The sequence below is a fragment of the Phodopus roborovskii genome, unplaced genomic scaffold (genome assembly GCF_943737965.1).
Source record: "Phodopus roborovskii unplaced genomic scaffold, PHOROB, whole genome shotgun sequence".
Taxonomy (NCBI): domain Eukaryota; kingdom Metazoa; phylum Chordata; class Mammalia; order Rodentia; family Cricetidae; genus Phodopus; species Phodopus roborovskii.
In genome coordinates, this window is record NW_026125397.1 from 5,349,425 (window position 1) to 5,368,888 (window position 19,464).

The 19,464-nt window shown below is 36.8% G+C and overlaps 1 protein-coding gene across 7 annotated transcripts in view; it reads right to left on the reverse strand.

Moving 5' to 3' along the window:
• Eya4 (EYA transcriptional coactivator and phosphatase 4) overlaps positions 1–19,464 on the reverse strand; it is a 207,497-nt gene that overhangs the window by 38,462 nt on the left and 149,571 nt on the right. For 4 of the 7 annotated variants that reach the window (XM_051175388.1, XM_051175387.1, XM_051175391.1 and 1 more), the window contains 6 exons: positions 15,636–15,728; positions 11,392–11,458; positions 9,758–9,900; positions 9,471–9,614; positions 8,562–8,641; positions 4,377–4,542 (listed from right to left, as the gene is read on the reverse strand). In XM_051175388.1, coding sequence (XP_051031345.1) covers positions 4,377–4,542; positions 8,562–8,641; positions 9,471–9,614; positions 9,758–9,900; positions 11,392–11,458; positions 15,636–15,728 — 693 coding nt within the window. Of the gene's footprint in view, positions 1–4,358; positions 4,543–8,561; positions 8,642–9,470; positions 9,615–9,757; positions 9,901–11,391; positions 11,459–15,635; positions 15,729–19,464 lie in introns of all 7 variants that reach the window. The other 3 variants (XM_051175386.1, XM_051175385.1, XM_051175389.1) reach the window with 1 other exon arrangement.

Sequence of the window (19,464 nt, forward strand, 5' to 3'; positions counted from 1 at the left end):
TTTGAGAGTGCAGGGATTTATCAGATCCTCCATTCAACCTGAGCATTTGGTAAGTTCAGTTAGCTAATGCCCTAAGGTGTTTATCTAGATCTCATAGTCAAGGAAAATATTGCTACACATTATTAACTACACTTAATTTTTAAATGTTTAAAATATTTGTAAGGAGGAACTGTTAAAATATCTTTCATCTTCAATTCTAACTTTCAGAATGCAAATCAAAACCACAAATTTACCTTCGATAAACTTCATGTAAAAGGCAGAGAAAGATCTTCATAAGGATAATGAACTAGGAATGTCTGCTTTTAATCAGTGTGATAGTGTGTCTTTAAATCCATTGTCAAACTACCTAATAAAGTAAAATAAATAACTGAATGCTATTTGCAATTTCTAAATAATATCAGTTATTACCAGCTGCCTTGGGCTTTTCTAGGCGATTGAATAATTACCCTTTAATCAGTATAGTAATGAAGAACTGCCCTTTGTACGTTCTGGATATTTAGCTCCAACTTTATTTCATTAGGTTTATCTGTAAATCAGAGCAAGCAGCTGTTGCTTATTGAATACAAGGAGAGGTATGTTTCTATTTTAAACATGGAAGTCCACAGTGAATGTTCTATAAAAAATTGTGGATCTGATTGTCAGGTCTAGTCTGTAAGCATAAAAATGCACAATCATTTAATGGGGAATTTTTTTCCTGCCTTGGAACTAAATCCATCAGGTTTAACCGTTAATAAAGAAAAAGCCTATAGTTATGAATTTATTTGCTTTTAGATGCATGCCAGATCTGAAAAGGCTAAAATTAGTCTAAAAACCACTTTGAGAAAAGATGGAAGAAGATTATAAAATTCCTCATCAATCACATGTGAGAATAATATTGACAACAGCAACCAATAGATGAGGAAGAAATGCATTCTGATGGTGCAGATAGCAATATTGCCTTGAATTATGTCCCTCCTCATAGCCTGCCACGCAGCACCAGCACTTGCTTGCATTCAGTATTTTCTTAACATTAACAAAAGAGATACTCTTAGTATTGGGAATGGAAATTCTCCCTGAGGGAGAAACTTTGCTGTGATTAGATAGAAATTTGAATGAAATCAAACTTGAACTAGAGCTATACACCTCACCTAGCATACTGAGTGTGCAAACAGTTTTCATTCATGATAGCTGTAGCCTGGTCAGTTCAGATGCACCCACTTTATCTTGTCTGTTTCTGCCTCTGAACCCAGATGAGAAACACTTCTGAGATTTTGTCCCCATGCATTCTCACTGGGGAAATCTCTTCAGTGCTGTAGAAGGATGAGCCAATCATCATTTTGTCTGCAGCATCCCTACTACTTACTAAATATGGATTCTGACAGATCTTTCAATTAAAGCCAGATAGTTGCTAAGATAAAAGAAGATAAAGGCAGATTTGGAACAAGTGAGGAAGGCTGGGATTAACCAGTAAGGCTCATAGGGCAGAAAGTTGAAAGGTCTTGAGGTTGAGCACTTACTTAGATCTGGGGCCCCAACTGCTTTACCGATCTCTGCTTGGAACTGGCTCTGTCTGCCTTTGGTTCAGAGCTCAGAGAGGCAGAGGATGGAGAAAAGCCTGAACAAAAGATCTAAGAGAAACAAGGGCCAGGAAGTAAAGATGAGCTGTGTATTCATGAAAGGAAAAATGCATGAGGAAAAAGAAGATGTAAACCGTAATTTAGGGTCATCAAAGACAAACTGCACTGTCTATAATACTTTTGCTGGGTCTAAAGCTAAAAATGATATACTAGGACCAGTGAGACAGCTCAGTGGGTAAAGGGATTTCCCACCAAATCTGATGATCTGAATTTGATTTTCTGGATCCATGTAGTGGAGAATTGACTGCTATAAAATTGTCTTCCCAGTTCAACATGCATGCTGTGCTTGTGTGCATGAGCATGGCTATTTGCATGTGCATTCACGCATATCTGTACACATAAACACGCATAGAAACCAATTGTAATGATAAAATCGCTAAAAAGAGATGATGTAGTATCTCCCTTCAACCACAGAGAACATATTCTCATGATGCTACACAGACCCTGGAAGGCATTAAAAATGTCAAACACCATAATATTGTTTTTTTTTCTACACATACATGCCTATGACAAAGTTTAATGTATAAATTAAGCACAATGAGATACTAATAAAAAAATAAAAGGGAAAATATTTTATAGTCTGAACTAAAAGTTGTTAAAAAACTTTTTAAATTTTGTTATTTTTCTATTTAATAGTTTTGGACTTTAGTTGAGTATGTTTAACTGAGATGACAAAAACATTGATGGATGGTAAACTACTCAGTACCACAAACACAGAAGTAAAATTAATGTGGCCATTTCACAATTCTTGATATAAGTGCATCTTGACCATTATTTGGTGGAGAGGGTGAACTTTGCTGCTTCGTTATATCCAAAGTGGTTTACTTCCTAACCTTTGCTAAGTATCTGAGATTTTCCCTTCTCATACTTATTGCTAATTGTTTACATGCCTTCTTTTTATTCAAACCCAAGCTATTTTTATGCAGAGACCATAGTCACTGATGAAATATCATTTTCTAGCACACGATTGGGGTCAGCGACTAAATAAATAATGATTTGATTGATGATATTGGATTGTCTTCTTCTTACTATTCTAGCTAGAAATAATCTATAGTATTTTGGTCACATTTCTGTGTTTTCCCTCCCAAACTGGATAAAAAAGAAATCAGAAAAGAAGTTGAAAGAAAAAAAAACCTGAAGTCAGAAAAATACACTTTGAACTCACTACTATTTATAAAATAGAATAGATTCGGGGGCTGAACAGATGGCCACACTGCTTCTGGTACCGATCTCCTGCTGTGTCAATCGCACAGCAGCCAAATGACCGAGGACACCATCATTACTTACGCAATCAAATAAGTTGGAGTTCAATTCTCAGCACCCACATGACTGCTCACAAAGGTCTGTAGCTTGAGTCCCAGCGTACCCAACGCCCTCTCCTGGCCTCTGTAGGTATTGCATGCATGTGGCACAGGCATAATTAATTGGCTTGGAAAACAGCCACACACATAAAATTAAAACAAAAACAAAAAACATACAAAAGAACCCCAACAATTTCATGTTTTGATTTTTGAAAATCATTTATATAGGCTAGATTACAAAAAAATTGTAGGCAACTGTAGCTTGCCTTTTGGTAATTTTAAGTGTCTTTCAAAGATAAACTTTTTTTTTTTTTTTTTTTGCTGTTTTTAAAATTTTGTTTATTTGTTTGTTTTTGTTTTTCGAGACAGGGTTTCTCTGTATTGCTTTGGAGCCTTTCCTGGAAGTAGCTTGTAGGCCAGGCTGGCCTTGAACTCACAGAGATCCGCCTGCCTCTTGCTCCTGAGTGCTGGGATTAAAGGTGTGAGCCACCAATACCATTAAATCCAATTTATTACTCCTTTGCTTTTAAGGGTTTCTATAATCCTTGCTCTAAAATTTTTAGGATTGTTTAATTATAATTCTCCACACAGCATCCACCAGTCATTTCTCAGTCATGTCTGAGTCCATCCCTGGGTTTTCCATTCCCTTTCACTGCTCTTCCCATGCATGTGTGCTCATCACTGTCGAGCATCGGTTATTGTACTTAGCAAGTCTTATGATGAGGCCATGTCATTCTTCCAACTTAGTTCTCATTTATATATATATATATATATAAAGTCTATTCCAATTCCTTTACTTTTTCTTATAATTTTAAAACCATCTTTGTATTTCCTCCAGGGTAGTTAATTGGTGTTTGGATGGGGAAGATGCTGAATGATGGTTTAGCTGGCTTTAAAGCTTTAAAGTCTGGGTAGCAAATATAATTCTAACAAGAGGACAGCAGGCTTCAGACAGTGGAAAAAAAAAACATGCAATAGACTTTAACTATTCACTGATCAGGCAAAGATATTAAACTTCCTACCACTGATCCTCCAAATCCTAGGAATGTAGGAATGTTGACTGGCTAGAGTTACTGATGACTCACAAGATAAAGGAGTTTTGGAGTCCCTCTTGCAAAAAGAAAACAACCCCAACTACACGCCAGAGAGATAATATTGCAGCTGTTCTGTGTTGTCGGCTGTGTTTGCCAGAATGGATCTGGCAAAAGATCCATATAGCCATATTGATATTCTTATATACACCATCATTTTGAGGTTAAAATCCCCCGCCTGTCTCACATCTCAAAAGGGAATTTCTGAAATGCCTAGGAGCCTCATCTTATGCAGTGAGCTAAAACTCATTCATCATTAGCGTGACTGTCTGGCAGTTTCCAGGCAGGTCTCTGCAATGCTCCCTTTCTTCCATGTATTAGACAGCACAGCACACTTCGAGGCATTTCACCTGGGTGAAGATCTGTACCTGGCTGGCTCGTCAGTCCTGGGAGAGAGTCCTGCAGCTGATAAGTTGAGGTTGATGATGGGGTGCCATCAGCTGTGCTGTTTGATGTCATATATGCCCCATAGGTGGATGCTGAGTAATACTGAGCATATTGGTTTTGGCCAAAGGCTGTGTAGGTTGGGTAATCCTGAAACAAATAAATAAGGCATGTGGATATAGAAGAGAAATTACCATCTAGTATAGTCCAAGAAAGCAAGTAAACACCATCACTATGGTAACTAAATGAATAGTGTTCACCTCCATTACTTTCCAGTCCAAGGCTTGGAGCTGATGCTAATGAGTGGAGCCTATCTTCTGGGTATCTCCCAAATGCAGCAGTAATGAATTTCTCTAATAGGTTTGTGAACAAGGTCTAATACATGAATGCACATCTGACTGGTTTGCTTATACTTCATTTCACCCTCTATAGTTACTAATATGAGGTTTTATGCCATTAATATTATGCACTGAAAGGGGAGAGGCAATGTAGTCAGTCCCTAATCATTCAGTCCAGTTTTATACATTGTCTAACACAACGGGCAAGCAGGAGTTGTACATAGTCCTGGCTTCGACACAGATCTCAACATGTATATTATTAAAGTTTTATTCCTCTTCTAGGCCTTGCTTTTCTATTTGACATTGGCAGGCATTTTAAAGTAAATAAACAGATTTCCTAGCCATCACAAGCAACCTGCTACCTGAGGCTTAACTTTAAGTCTTCAGTGAGGTTTTACAAATCATTCAGTTTCTCTCCTTTGCTGCACATGAAAATGAAAGCATTGAAACACCCCACCCCCGACCTGTTTTCCATTAAAGAAAGAACCTTAAAGTGCTGAAAAAATGATCCTTCAATAGCCTTTTACATATTGAAATGGTGAGCAAAGGCTTGTGATAAACGGTGTTTAATATATCTAGCATGGTTTAGCCAAAAATGTTATCAGTGATGACAAATCCTTGGTCAAAATGAAGATCCCCAGTTATGGTAAGTTCTGAAGGGAACAAAGACCTATATTTGATGTCATTTCCAAAAAAGAAAATTTCTCTGTATAACTAACATGCATATTACCAGGAAGCATTAAGTAATATGGCAGAAAACTGAAATTCTGTTAGCCTCTTCATCTCTGGATCTGATGTTCCCTATCTCATTCTGTGAGCCAAGTAGAAAGCCTCAATATTTGATCAGTTTTTAGCAGCACTTCTTTCTCAGACTGAAACAGTGATGACAGATGAGTGATGCTATCTTTGGGTCATGGTGTTGTTCTTGGGGTTTGCTCCCTGACCAATCAGAACCTTGTCCTTGGTACTGTTATTGCCATTTTATATTAAAAACTACCAAGGCCAGAGCTCGACTTGCATCCTGGTCACACAACTCATGACTTTCTAGACTTTCTAGCGATAGCCTGGGAAGTCAACTCTAGCATCTGTGTGTCATAGCTCTGCCAGCCTGCCATGGGTCTCACCAGAAAAGGGTGGTGTACACCAGGAAATCTGGCAGCAGGCTCTGGAGGAGGTGACTTCATTCAGATACATCTCCAAGATTTCTCCCCCACTTTTCTTATTTCTACTCTTAACTGCCTTTATCTTAGCATTCTTCATTTAGTTTTTAAGCTATTGCACTTATTTTCTAATTTGTCTCATTTCCATTTCAACTTCCTTCAGAGTGATTGTTCCAAAGCACATATTATATGATACTATTCTATTAAAAATTACTATTCCCAGTGGTCCTAGACTCTAATCAGAACTCTTAATGAAGACTACAAGGCCCGATGTGACCCGTAGTTGACTCCCCAGATGATGAAGCTTACAGGATCTTATATGACTGGACCTGGTCTACCATTGTCTATGCTGTTTCTCTCCACTCCCCTCATGGGTGACCTGAGCTCCAGGCTTCCTCCAGGTCAATGACACATTCACTCTTGCTGCCGTTGTCTTCCTGTAACCTCTTGTTCTTATTCATCACCTAATTCCAATGACTTCTGACCTATTCACAGCTCCCATAGGAAAGTCGTGAACAATGCTCTTCTGTGCAATGCTAGATTTCCATGAACATTTTAGAAGAGTCTTTTGGCTCACTACTAGTTTGTTGTTTACTTTGCTCTGGAGACTGAAAGGTCCACGAGGAAGGAACGAAGCCTACTCAGTCACACCACCGTCCCCAGGCCCTTCCTATGTTTATCAGATACTCAGCATTTTTTAAAACTGATAAATTGGTATTCAAACAAAATTGAATCTCTTTTGGGGACATTTGTAAAGTTTTCTCTCCTTTGTGAATCGTTTTTGTATCTTTCCAGGGATCGTTGTGTTTCCTTTATGATGTTTTTATCAAGTATGTATCACAGTGCTTACAGCCACCTAGTCTACCTCTCTCTGTGTTGTATCTTAACTGTTTCTTCAGAGGGACTATCCACTTTGAGAGCACACTAAACAAAGATTTAATGATATTTGAACTTTAAGTTCCTAGTCAAAAAAAAAAAAAAAGATGAATATCAAGTGCTCAATAGATGTCTTATGTTTCAATAAACAAGTAAATTATTTTCTAGCAGAAGACATCAGAATTTTTTTTCTTTTTCTTTATTCTTTTTCTTTCAGAACACATAGTGCTATCAGGTAATTTTAAATTAATCACAAATTATACTGCTTATGTCTATCTGATAGTTTGATGCATAATATTTTAACAAAATTTCCTTTTAACCTTTTGTTATGCTACTAAAACTACAAGAAGGAAATAATAGAATTCTTTTTATGAAATCTGAAGAGAAAGCATTTGTGAAATAACTTACGCTTTAAAAGGCATAAAGCAAAGACATTATAGTAAGAGCATACTGTCTGTCTAGTCTCAGTCATTCTGAGCATGGTTGAGAACCAGGAAACAAGGGCACAATCCTGAAGTGTCAGCATAATTGCTACTCCTCTGTGTTCAAAGATGCTCATGTAGGAACATTTGCTAGAAGTCCATGTGTAACTCTATCATCCTTGATTTTAAAACTCATGAAAACATTAACAAACAAAATGAAGAGAAGAGTTAAGACCTACAAGCGGCACATTCCATGATCAGAGAAAAGTAAAGATCTCAGGAAGGCAGAGAAATCAAACATTTACTAAAAGAAATAAGAGATCTAATTATTAAAATGTAAAAGCAGCTGCACTCCTGCAGGCCTTTTATTTAGTTACTGCTGCTGCATTGAAAGGATCCTGTCTTAGAATGTACACCACAATCTTACGATTGCTTCCAGTTCAATTTATTAAGTAATGTTACCTTAAGTAAGAATTTTCTATCAAGGGAAATAAAATTGTTTACTATAGCTTTGAGATAAAGACATGCAGTATATTCCATGATAACATGACACATGATTAAAATGGCCATAGTTCAGGGGTTTAATGAACAATCATTTAATAATGAACAAATCTCAGTAAATGACAATAAAATAAGACCCCTAAAATTCTGAATAGGTAACTTTTTTAAAGCTCTACTGAATTATTACCTTAGTTTTAAATAAAGAACCCTATTTTAAGATCATGTACACTTCCAAGGCAATCTAAAATAACTATTTGAGTTCAAATTACATATATCACATTCTTAAAGAATTCACTGCCAGGTGGTGGTGGAGAATGCCTTAAATCCCAGCACTAGGAGGCAGAGGCAGAGGCAGAGGCAGCAGATCTCTGTGAGTTCCAGGCCAGTCTGTTTTACAGAGTGAGTTCCAGGACAGCCAGGGTTATTTTACAGAGAAACCCTCTCTTGAAAAAGAAAAAAAAAAGAATTAATAAAATTGTATTTAAGTAATTTCTTCCCTAGCCTTCCCCAGGGAAGAGCTCTCCAACTGTGTATCCAATACCAAGTGGCCAACCTTGAAACAAAATAGACAAAAAAGTAACATTATACACACTGAGCAGGTTGCATTTATATATGTAGGGCTATATATCTAAAGTTAAGGAAAATGAGACCATGAATTTAAGAGACAGCAGAAGGGGGGCTTATGGGAGGGGATAGAGGCAAAAGGGAAGTAATTATGATTTAAAAACTTTTTAAAGATTAAAGGAAAACAAGACCCTTCCCAAGAGCACTAGAAAGGTAGAGATGGAATTATAAAACAATTATAAATTATAAGGAAAACCTTCTAACATACAACAGAAATTTCAAAAAGTATAATGCAAAAATCACAGTACCTGTTGTGAGCCACTGAAGTTTGTTGAATTGGAAACGGAATTATTTGCATAAATAGTAGATGATGGTGCAAAACTGGAGCCTAGAGAGAAAGAGAATGCATTTTATCAGTTTCCATATTCACTCAGCTGTAAAGGGATGAAATTCAGTCACTTGTGACAGTGTGCATGGAACAAGAGGATGCTGTGCTAAGTGAAGTAAGCCAAGCACAGAAAGACGCATTACTCATAAATCCTCACCATGTAGAATCAAGTAAGCAGATCTCAGAGAAGCTGAGAGGACAATAATGGGTAGCAATTATATACTATATTAAAGTGCATGTCCAATAACACCCCACTCAAGAAATAGGTACAATTTCTAAGTGTAAATTAGAACACATTCTATTTGATCAATATTTTTTGTGAAATGATTAAAAATATGTCACTTTGTATAATTTAGTGAGAGAGACATTCCTTGAGTTTTGTTGTGATGTTACTAAAATTTGAAACTGAGAAATCTGAAAGAAGATGTGTTCAATTCCAGCCTCCTCCTGATAGCAAGCAAAGGTTTCTGAGGGAACCTGAAGAGCTGCCTCCCCAGCCCTGCACCCTGAATCACTCCAAACAGTCACTTAGGAAGACATCAGGCTTCTGTCTGCCCAGCCTGGTGGCTCTCAGGTGGCTTTGCTTGGCCTTCATTTCCTGCCCAAGCTTAACCTGAAGTGTTTGTGTTGAGTCCCATTCCCACACCCAGACCCAGACATTTTCATCAGAGTTCTGCCCAGTTGTCTTTTCTGAGGAAATGGTGTGAGCTGTGATGAGGCTGGAAACTGTCTCTGTGACTCACTGTTCCTAGGACTGAAGTCACAGAGGAACATTTAAGGGATCTATTTTTTCCCCTCCCAGGAACATGTTTCATGCCTGTTAACTTACCTGGCATTTGGTAAGAATAAGGTGTCTGGCCTGGTTGTGGGGTAGAAAATCCAGGGCTGTAACTGAGGCAGCCACTTTGTAATGGAGACTGAGTTTGGGAAAGCCCACTTTCTGTCTTGATGGCTGGCAACATCACACCAAGATCTGTTCAGAAAACACACACGGAAAACAATTGTCCAGTAAGAGACTCTCCTGAACTGGGATTTCCACTAGCATGTAAAGCTATCTACCAGTCAATAGGGATTACCCGGCTATTGCCAAAGGAGAAGACGGTAGATGTTACCTACCATAAGCAGGCAGGCTGTAGGGCTGTCCTGTCTGTGAGTAGGCTGTGTACACTGCTGGCTGCTGCATTCCCGAATACTGAGTCTGGCCTGCATAGGCCGACATTGTTTGAGCTGCTGGTGTAGAAAGAATGTGTGGATAGGGCCTAAATATCAGAAAAATAGCATTACTGTGGCAACAAAGACAGCTTCGATTCAGTGAAATTCCATAACACCCAGGAAGTAAATCCCCCCTCTCTTTCCCCAACTTGTCATAAATGAATAAAGTTGAAACAAAGTGAATAAAAATTTAAAAAGGAGCCCAGGCTTTGATGCAAGCCCAGCTTGATGACCCGAGAAAGAGAATTTAAAGGCTTGAAGATGAGATTGCATCTCTAAAATAAGCAATTGGGTTTAGATGGCATGTTTAGTATCCTCTAGATCTGCATTTCTTACAACTGTACCAGCATTTCATTTAGTATACCTTCAGAGAAGAATGGCCATAAGCCAGCTGCTGAATTACTCATAGCATAGTTACTCTTGCCACCAGCGGCCTAGTGCTGTATATTAATCATAGAAGTCTACTTAACAACCTTTCCAAGAATTCTCTATGCAAAGTTGGAAATTTGAAAAAAAGGACTTGTCTTCTCATAAAGAAATGGAATGCCATTCCCTCTGTCGGCTTGTTTTATACAATGTTCCCAACTGGAATCTAGTCTTTGGCCTATATAAGGCATCCTGGGTGTGGAATACATAACAGTATATTTTAATGTGCATGTATAGGAAAGCTCACATTTTGGCATAACTGCTAAACAAGCTAATTCAGATAGGAACCCATTAATCCAATGAAGCTCAACTTGAAATCTTGAACCATTTATAGTGTCCTCAAAGCAGACAACTATACCAGTTATAAAAATGACACAGTACTCTCAAAAGTGTGTCCTTAAAACAGACAACTATACCAGCTGTAAACACAACATAATACTCTCAGAAGTGTGTTTATTGTAATTTGGAATCTAAGTGATCTACTGGATTATAAAATATTAATGTTTGGGTAAAATATGATTTCTATGCATTTTCTTATATGGATAATCACTGTTTTTAAAAAAAATTTCTTTGAAAATAAATGAGTATAAACTTATTTTAAAACCCAAATTTAGTGCTTATTCACTTAAGAGCTAAAGTACATTTCAAGTTTATCTATTATTCTTTCAGTTAGCATCGAACAAGGATAGTTACTTATTTTCAAGATAACATACAAAATCATTACACAGTAAACATTTGAAGCAAAGACCTTGAATAGTAGGAAACTGCAGATTTCTCAACAAAATTCAAACTTGTGCACCAAATGCTCCAAATTTCAAAACAATAATAATATCCGAGTGTCCTGGTTAGAAAAATTTCGAGGCTTTGTTTATCTACATGCTTCTTGCTTTCCTCAGAGCATGGAACCATAGAGAAGAAAGGAATTATCTAGAAAAACGGGATATTTCTATTTCCCCCTCGTGTAAGATAAACTCTTTCAAGTCTAACGCCAGTGTTTGCTTCAATAGTTATATAAATGTTTCCTATTTAAAGTTGCCATGTTATGTAAATATAAATTAACACATGTAATTCCCAAAATATCTCAGACAAAACCGAATGTGCTAGGCACTTACTTTGATGGATACAGCTGTGGGGAATACTGATGTGCTGATCTGGGGCTGTAGCCGCTACTCGTTATTACTATAAGACACAAAACGACAGCGCAGGGAACATTACACATCTTCACTAGAGAGTGCATCGCCTACTTAAAGGAACTGCAAACTAAACAGCGACTCTCACTTTCTCACATTCACTGCGCAAAGAAGCAGCTGATTAGACACCATCTTCATTTTAAAGTGTTTCAAGTTTTGCTACAAGAGCGTGAAGTACTCACCCCTCCCACAAACACTCTGTAAGTCTCCCATTTCCTCAGGTCAGTGTGTGCTCTTCTTTCTATACTGATAGCCTATTGGCAAATCGTTTGGTTACACAGTAAACTTTTGCAATACAAACGTCAATGTTTTTAAATGTGCAAACTTTACATTTTAGCTCCAAATATGCATGATGTTGACATACTGGCTTCATATTCATTCTAATTAAAATAGACGTTAAAAAGTTTGAGGTTCAAACTGTCATCCCCTAATTGTAAAATGCTACTGTTTCCAATTTCCTTCTGTCCTATCAATCAGAGAGGTACTTAAAAATGCACGGTCAAGAATGTGCTGGTAAAAAGAATCTGCATAGAGTGCATGGGTAATAACCCACTGTATTTTAAGCAGTGTAAAATGTTGTACCAGCTATATTTTCAAGCCTGTTTAGAACCATCAATGAGAAGGCCTTAATAGGGAAAGTCAGGTTATTTTAATATTTCATTCAAATGCTTGTCCCACAGTGGAATGTATCCAAAAATTCAGAAGTTTTTCTCCCCTTTAGTCATCTGCCTTGACTATGACAGATGTACTGCACATATATGGGTTCTAATATGTTGAGCCAGTTCCCTCAGAGCCAGTCTGTACTGGGTGAGCACACAGAGTGTCTTTATTAGGCCATCTGCTGTTCATTCACATTTCAAAAAGATTAAAGTAGTACACAGCCCAGTGCTGGCATGAGTTTCATCTAATCAATCATAGTTAAACTTCAAAGAACTACACCCTTTCTGAGTTGTTCATATGAATGTTGGAGCTAAACTTTAAGAATGGCAAAAAGTGACAAATAGGCTTATGTTGCTGACTGGTTCATGCAATATGATCTATGCCTACGTCCAACTGCCATCAAGTGCCCTGTGAGCTTCACAGACATAAATGGAAAGTGCTTTAAATGCTATTTAGTGGGTAAGTGTCGAATATGGAAATCAAATCTTAATTTTCATGGCAATAGTGTAGTAAGCATGTGTTTCCCAATGCTATGAATCAGTTTTGATGTCATCAAATACAACTTTAAAGGTGTTAAGTTCTAAACATTTTAGGAACTGAATTAAAGTGAATTTCCTATACATAGTTGGAAATAAAACATTACTTTTGCACTTAATTTCTTCAAAACTAAAGAGAATTTTTTAATACATGAAATCTGATTACTGAGAAAAGACTCTCATACTATATTCCACGGACACTAAATGTACATTATTCAAAATTCCACAACATTGAATATTATAACAGAAAGTGGGTTAAAAAAGGTTTAATTCCAGGTTCCTTTTTCTGCTTTTTTGATGGGACTCAGTGTCAGAACAATCAAAACTCAAGCTGTTCATACTTATAGACTATCCTCAAGATGGAAAAGCTAAAGTGTTTTCAAATAAGACAAAATAACAAGAAATAGTAACATAACATCTTTTTATTAAATTAGACAAGCAGAATTCTATATTTCAGAAAAGACCCATACATGAACACCATTCTGAACATATAGAATACATTTTTCCTTCAATGAATGAATCTAGACCTTGTGAGAATAATGGACCCCAAACACTACAAAGGCTTGACTGGCCTTTGAAACGTTATATTAATGTGTATAAAACAGATGAAAAACAAAACCTTTGGCTCAGAAAAAACTGACATGATTATGAAAGGAATAAAACTTCTTTACTAAACATTATATTTTTATTCAAATTGATAAATTTCTAGAAAATTGTAAGCAACAACACAATTGTTTGAATGAGCTATGATTATGTTGATCATTGTAGACGCTGTCTCTCCAGAATTTTCTGCAGATTGCTCTGTGAAAATCTGGAAACCTTTGTGTCATGCCTCATTGCTATGTAGTGACTCATACATAGTCTTCAAAGCACTGGGCTCATTATACTTTATCATGTCTACAAACAGAAAGAAGCAGAATCTTTGGAATGCCTTGAGAATCATTTTAGAACTTGTAATGCCTATTACCCGTTTCTCAGAAGATGGGATAAAAAATGTTAAGGTTTTTACACAGATACATACATACATATATGTATATATATATATGTGTATGTATAATGTACAATATATACATTTACATATATGTATGATATATTATACATATATATTTAACTTAGAACCTTTCAGGAAGAAGAGAAGCAGTGGGGGTATTTAACCTGATAGGGGATATTTTGAAGTACCACAGTTGGGGTGCTACTGATATTTGGACTAGATGCAGAATGCTGCTGTGTATCTCACAGCACAGCCCTCAGCTACCTCAGAATCACCAGCTGTTGTGCAGAAGGCTCACTCTGGACCACTACTGCCAAATAAAGCTTTCATAGTGTGTGGTGTGTTCTGCATCTGAGTTAATTCAGGTAGCCCCCATCCGTGGGCAGTAACTACACAATTGGAATGAGGTTCGTTTAACCAGAAACAACTTCTCTTTATTTCACTAAATTTCAATTCATTGAAATTAATCAATCATATCTTGGAAGTGGCTGCTTTGCTTAGACCATGAAGCCCTCAAAAGTTCTAATCAGGAAATTAAGAAAGTGTATTTAGAGATGGCATGGATAACTAACAAATAAGAGCATTGCTTAGACTTACTCTTTCACTATCTTCATATTTCCCACCACAGTACCATAATTAGGGCCCGATTATCAACACATGGTTCTAGACTCATTTATGCTTGAAGATGTGGCCAAACCACTGTGGATGTCTTTGTGTATTCTTATTGGTAAAATGAATTGTAGAGTGCTGAAATTACACTTGGAGCTAGCAATCTGTAGCACAATAGCAATTACTTAATAATCCCATACCTTTCCCCCAGGTCACTCATACGCACTTATTTTGTAGAAAATTGATAGTAGTTATACTCAGCAAGCACTACAGAGTAATGCAGTATGTTGGTGCCTATGCACCTCCTGCGAGGCAGCTGGGCTGCTGAAAGGAACGTAGATCCGGGCAGGTGAGTCTTTATGCCAAGTTGGCACACTGGTATTTATTTCCAACTTGAGTACTAATATTTATGTGCTCATATGACAGCTACTCCAATTAGTGTGAACTGGGTCACCTGTCTCCATAAAAAATGAAATATATTCTCTACCACTACATTAGACTCAAAAGCATACCTCAACTCTTTCTCCATAAAGCACACCCACATAAAATCCATGCACATGGGAACACAGATAAACATAAAAAACAGAATTATAGAACTGAGGTTTAACTACCATAACACTTTTCTGGGCTTTATGTTTATCTTAGTGATATATGTATTCCTTCTCAGGTTTCCAAAATTTTATTCATTAGATAATAAGCCATACAAAATAGTAATATAAAAAAGTCTTTAAGTCAATTCAGTTTGTACCCTTTGTAGCCAGCTGGGAGTTATCAGGTATTTTATATTTAAAAAGGGTTGACGGTTAAAGACATACTATTGTTCTCTTTGAAGCATAGGACTTCTCTCCCAGGCTGGGTTCTAATGTAACCAGCATGTGTTCTCCAGAAACCCATTAACCTTTAATACTTGTCACTCAGCTGCCTACACAGGAGGACTTTCTTAAACCCAGGGAGGAAACAAGGCTATTTAGAAGGGATCAAATGGATAGCTTTACATCTAGAATGTTGGGCAGAAGGCAGTTTTTAATGTAATTTAAACGGGCAAGTTGAAGGAACAAAGTGAGCTATTATGGACCTAATTATTAAATTGATCAAGCAGTAGGTAAAATAATGAAGAAAGTTGGCTCTGCTAATGAGAAAGTCATGGGATTTCTCCAGTGCAGGCTGAATGAAGATTTGGCAAAAGGATTGCAACCACCTTTTGTAAAAATACAATCTTAAGACAATTAAATTGTTCTTCGGGAAAGTGGGCTTCTGGCTGACTTTATAAAGGTGAAAGCTCTTAACAGCTTTGATCCTGCACTGTTCTCAAGGAGGAGGATGCTTAAAGACCCCAATGTGGACACAGCAACACGAGCTAAAGGCTTTACCTGACCCAGTAAAAGTGTCAAGCGTTCCATCTCCAGTCGTGGTTGAGGTTTCATTGCTGTTCAAGGGCTCTGTTTTGACTGCAAGGAGAGACACTATGTGGAAGAATAAATACATGTGAGTTTTACTTCTAAATCCGTAGCCAAGACCCTTACTGCCAGTGATATATATATGTATATACACTTTCTAGCTCTCATGGGCATGCAAGAGAAAACTTGAGAAGTGGATGAAGAAAGTTTTGTTAATTTAGCTTCTAAATGGGCATGCATTTATAGAGGATTTATTCTAAAATCCTCTGGCTGGGCTGCTTCTCAGAGTCAGGCTTTTAAAGGCAGTGAGCCTTTGAAAGTAAAACAGCAGCTTTTGTATTTGCATTTTTGGAAGAAAAAAAAAAACCTCTCTTAAGCACACTTTCACACGGTCAATGGACAGAAGAGAAACCACCATTGCCCTCGTCACATCTAATCCAAGTCATAACAAAGATATTAAAAGCCTTTGCTTTTATTCTTCCTAAGAAATTTTTCAAAGAGAAAATTGCATTAGAGTCCAATGGAGGCATACAGAAATCTATGAAACCCAAGCCTATTCCCGTGGTGGGTGAAACAAGGTATTCAATAAATATTCTGAAAAAAACAATCAAACAAACAAACGAAACGAAACACCAAAAGAAAGTATCTTAAAGTGTTGGTTGTTTGTTCTATTTGACAGCATAACATTTTTGAAGTTATTAAGATAAGCACTGAATGAAAGATGATGTCTACAGCATTACAAGTATCTTTACAAAATGCTTGCCATATGTAATTTTGGCAAAACCCTCCCTTGGCACCGAAGCAGGCTGGCACACACTGTCATCATGGTCTCATGCAATGGAGGGTGGCAGTGGCAAAGCCTCTGCTCATTTGGTCACACCATATTTTCCCTTTGTCGGCAAAACCTTTCCACATGTATGTAGCACAGCAGTCGGGGAATAAACTAAGTCATTTTCTACTTAACACCTCACATGTATCCTGGTTGTATGTGGTCTGGTACAGTTAAGCAACTTAGAAGCAAGCAGGACACTAGGGAAGAATGTTGAATACTGGCCAACCATGAGTCAGTATGCTAGAAAAGACTAGTGGGCTCATATAGCACCAACAAAACCAAGCAAGTCAGCAATGTGACCCTGTTAGAGAAGCAGCTGATTGACAGGAAGCAGGCAGCAACATTACAGCCTTCTGTAGCAGAGTTAGTCAAACCTTCACTGAGGTCTGGGTTTAGTATCCACAAATAAGTAATAATGGGAATTCAGAGAACTTAAAGGTTGAATTCAGGGAATGAAACACACATGTGCACACACACAGGAATTACTTACTTTAGGGCTAGCCTCTTTTTGAATAGTAACAATAACCTGTCTAGTCTGGTTATTTTTATAATAATAAATAATGAATTGGTAGCTACTATATTTAGTAATTTTCATTCACAACATAAACAATATAGCTGACCTACCAGTGCAAAAACTATTTACTGTTATGAAATTATTTATTATGCATTCAAAGTGGACAATGTTTTAGAACTTGTATATTCAACAAAGCTTGATTGGGACTCCAACAGCTCTTTAAGCTTAACATTTACAGTTTGTATACCAATAGGTGGTGTGAAACTGTCTTATCCAGACAGTGGCTTCGAGTATAATAAAAATGTGATTTCCTTTTAGAGTAATTAAAAATAGTTCACTAAATGGAATTCTTTAAAACACTGGGATAGACTACTGGGCTATGTTGTGTATGTTTTCCTCATGGACTATTTTATAACAATGTGAAATAGCATGGTTGAAAGTAGATACAATAGCACATGCTCAAAATGTGCCTAACACATTCTAGGCACTCTAGATGAATGGGAGTGAATCATATAAATGATAGAACTCATTTCGCCCCATAGCAGTTAGTGAACACTGTCACCATCTTCATTTTTCAAACCACAGACTGAGACAAAATAATAAATAACTCGCCCTGATCACATTGCTGGTAAGAGCTTGAGTTTGACACTGGCTGGCGAACTCCCAGCTTTCCATTGTATTGCCTTCAAGTACCACCAGTTCATTGAGACTGCCATCTGATTAAAGACAGTCCAGGAAATGATCTAGATGGGTGTGAAGGCTACTCTGTATGATTCAAGGTCCCCATTTTATTTCTGACACCAATGATGAAAAGCATAATCCAAAGTCTTCTGTAACATTAAGACTAGAGACAGCCTCTTAGTGCCTCCACATTCTAATAAGGTATGCTCATGTTTAAAACATGTCCATACCTATAAACAATATTGTAAAAAGAGAGTTATTATACCTCTATGAGATGTATCACTTGTGAGATGAGAGGGGCAGAAGGTGAACTGAGTCTGACAAAACTGGTCTAGAAACCAGACATGATGATGGTCATTGGCTTTGTTACCTTGGATGCTAGCTTTGAGAGTTGATTTAAACATTACTCAGTGTTGGTTTTGATTATAATTTCCTGAAGTTGAAAGCTTCGGCAGCCAAAAGGAGAAAGAAGATGAGAAATGGAGCTTTGGCTCCATTTATAACACTGGTGACATCTTTCATTAATTTTAAAAGTTTGTATTCGGGAAAAAGAGGTTTATTTTGCTGAGAGAAGACATTCCTGGAGAGACTGTGAAGGAATACAGGAATACCGATAGGTGTTCAGTGTCTAAAATGAATGAATTCTAAAGTAACAAGCCAACAAATTGATACTAATACTTGGAGGAAAAATATGTACATTATTGTCAAATTGCTTTTCCTTTTCAGGTAAGGGCAGTATAAAATAGAAAGGGGCATGTTTATGACCATAGTGGCATGGAATCTATTTCATCATGGTAATTAAGCTGGGCTGAACCAGGTTAATTCTTGGATATAAAAAAAGGAAACAAAATCTACTATCTTTTCCCAGCAGATAAATTTGTTTTTACATTACATGGGCATTGGAAAATTTCTTGAGCTCCTAGGAATGTGCTGTTATTTGCTGTTATTCCTTGAAGAAAAGACTATTTGCTTTTTCTCAATTGCAGAAAACTCAAACAGGTAAACCAATACTTTTCATATCATTATAATTGTTATAAAACATTAACAAGAGATATTAGAAATTTTGATACTATAAAACAGGTTAAGTAGCATGAAATATACATTATACCAAAATTGTAAAAAAAAATGAAAATGTCAGGCTCACTGGGCTTTCAAATATATTTTAGTTATATTGACTTTTTGTCCACCTTATTTTTGTTTCTGCACTTTTAATGATATAACAAAACAGTCAAGGTACAAAACTGTTTTTTAACATTATGTCGATGGTGCTATGAAGAAAATGTTCATTAACAAAATGAATCTCCCCTTTTTACAATTTTTCCAAAGCTTATAAGAACCTGGATTTAGTACATCCAGAAATGCTCAATTATACTGTAATCCAAATATATATTTGGATTGTCATTTATTTTCAGGATAGCATTAAAAATCCTTTACACATGCATAATGGAAATAAAAACTTTGTATAGTAGAAAACTTCATGTTTTTCAGAAAAAAAAAATCAAGTTCCTGAAACCAATATCTTGAATTAAAATTAACAGTCATATGCAAATGCCCTATTGTGTAAAGCTCTGGAGCTTCCTCTTCTCAAAATAAAAAAGCTTCAATCCATTTCTCTAACAATAGGATAAAATCTCACTGCATCCAGAATAATTTTGCTAAGAAATACCTGCAACATCTGTCTAGCCACTAGCTCTCTTCTACCTACAGCTGGGTGCTAAGCAAAGAGACAAATAGTAAAATATATATGCGTATGTATCATTAAAATACATATATGT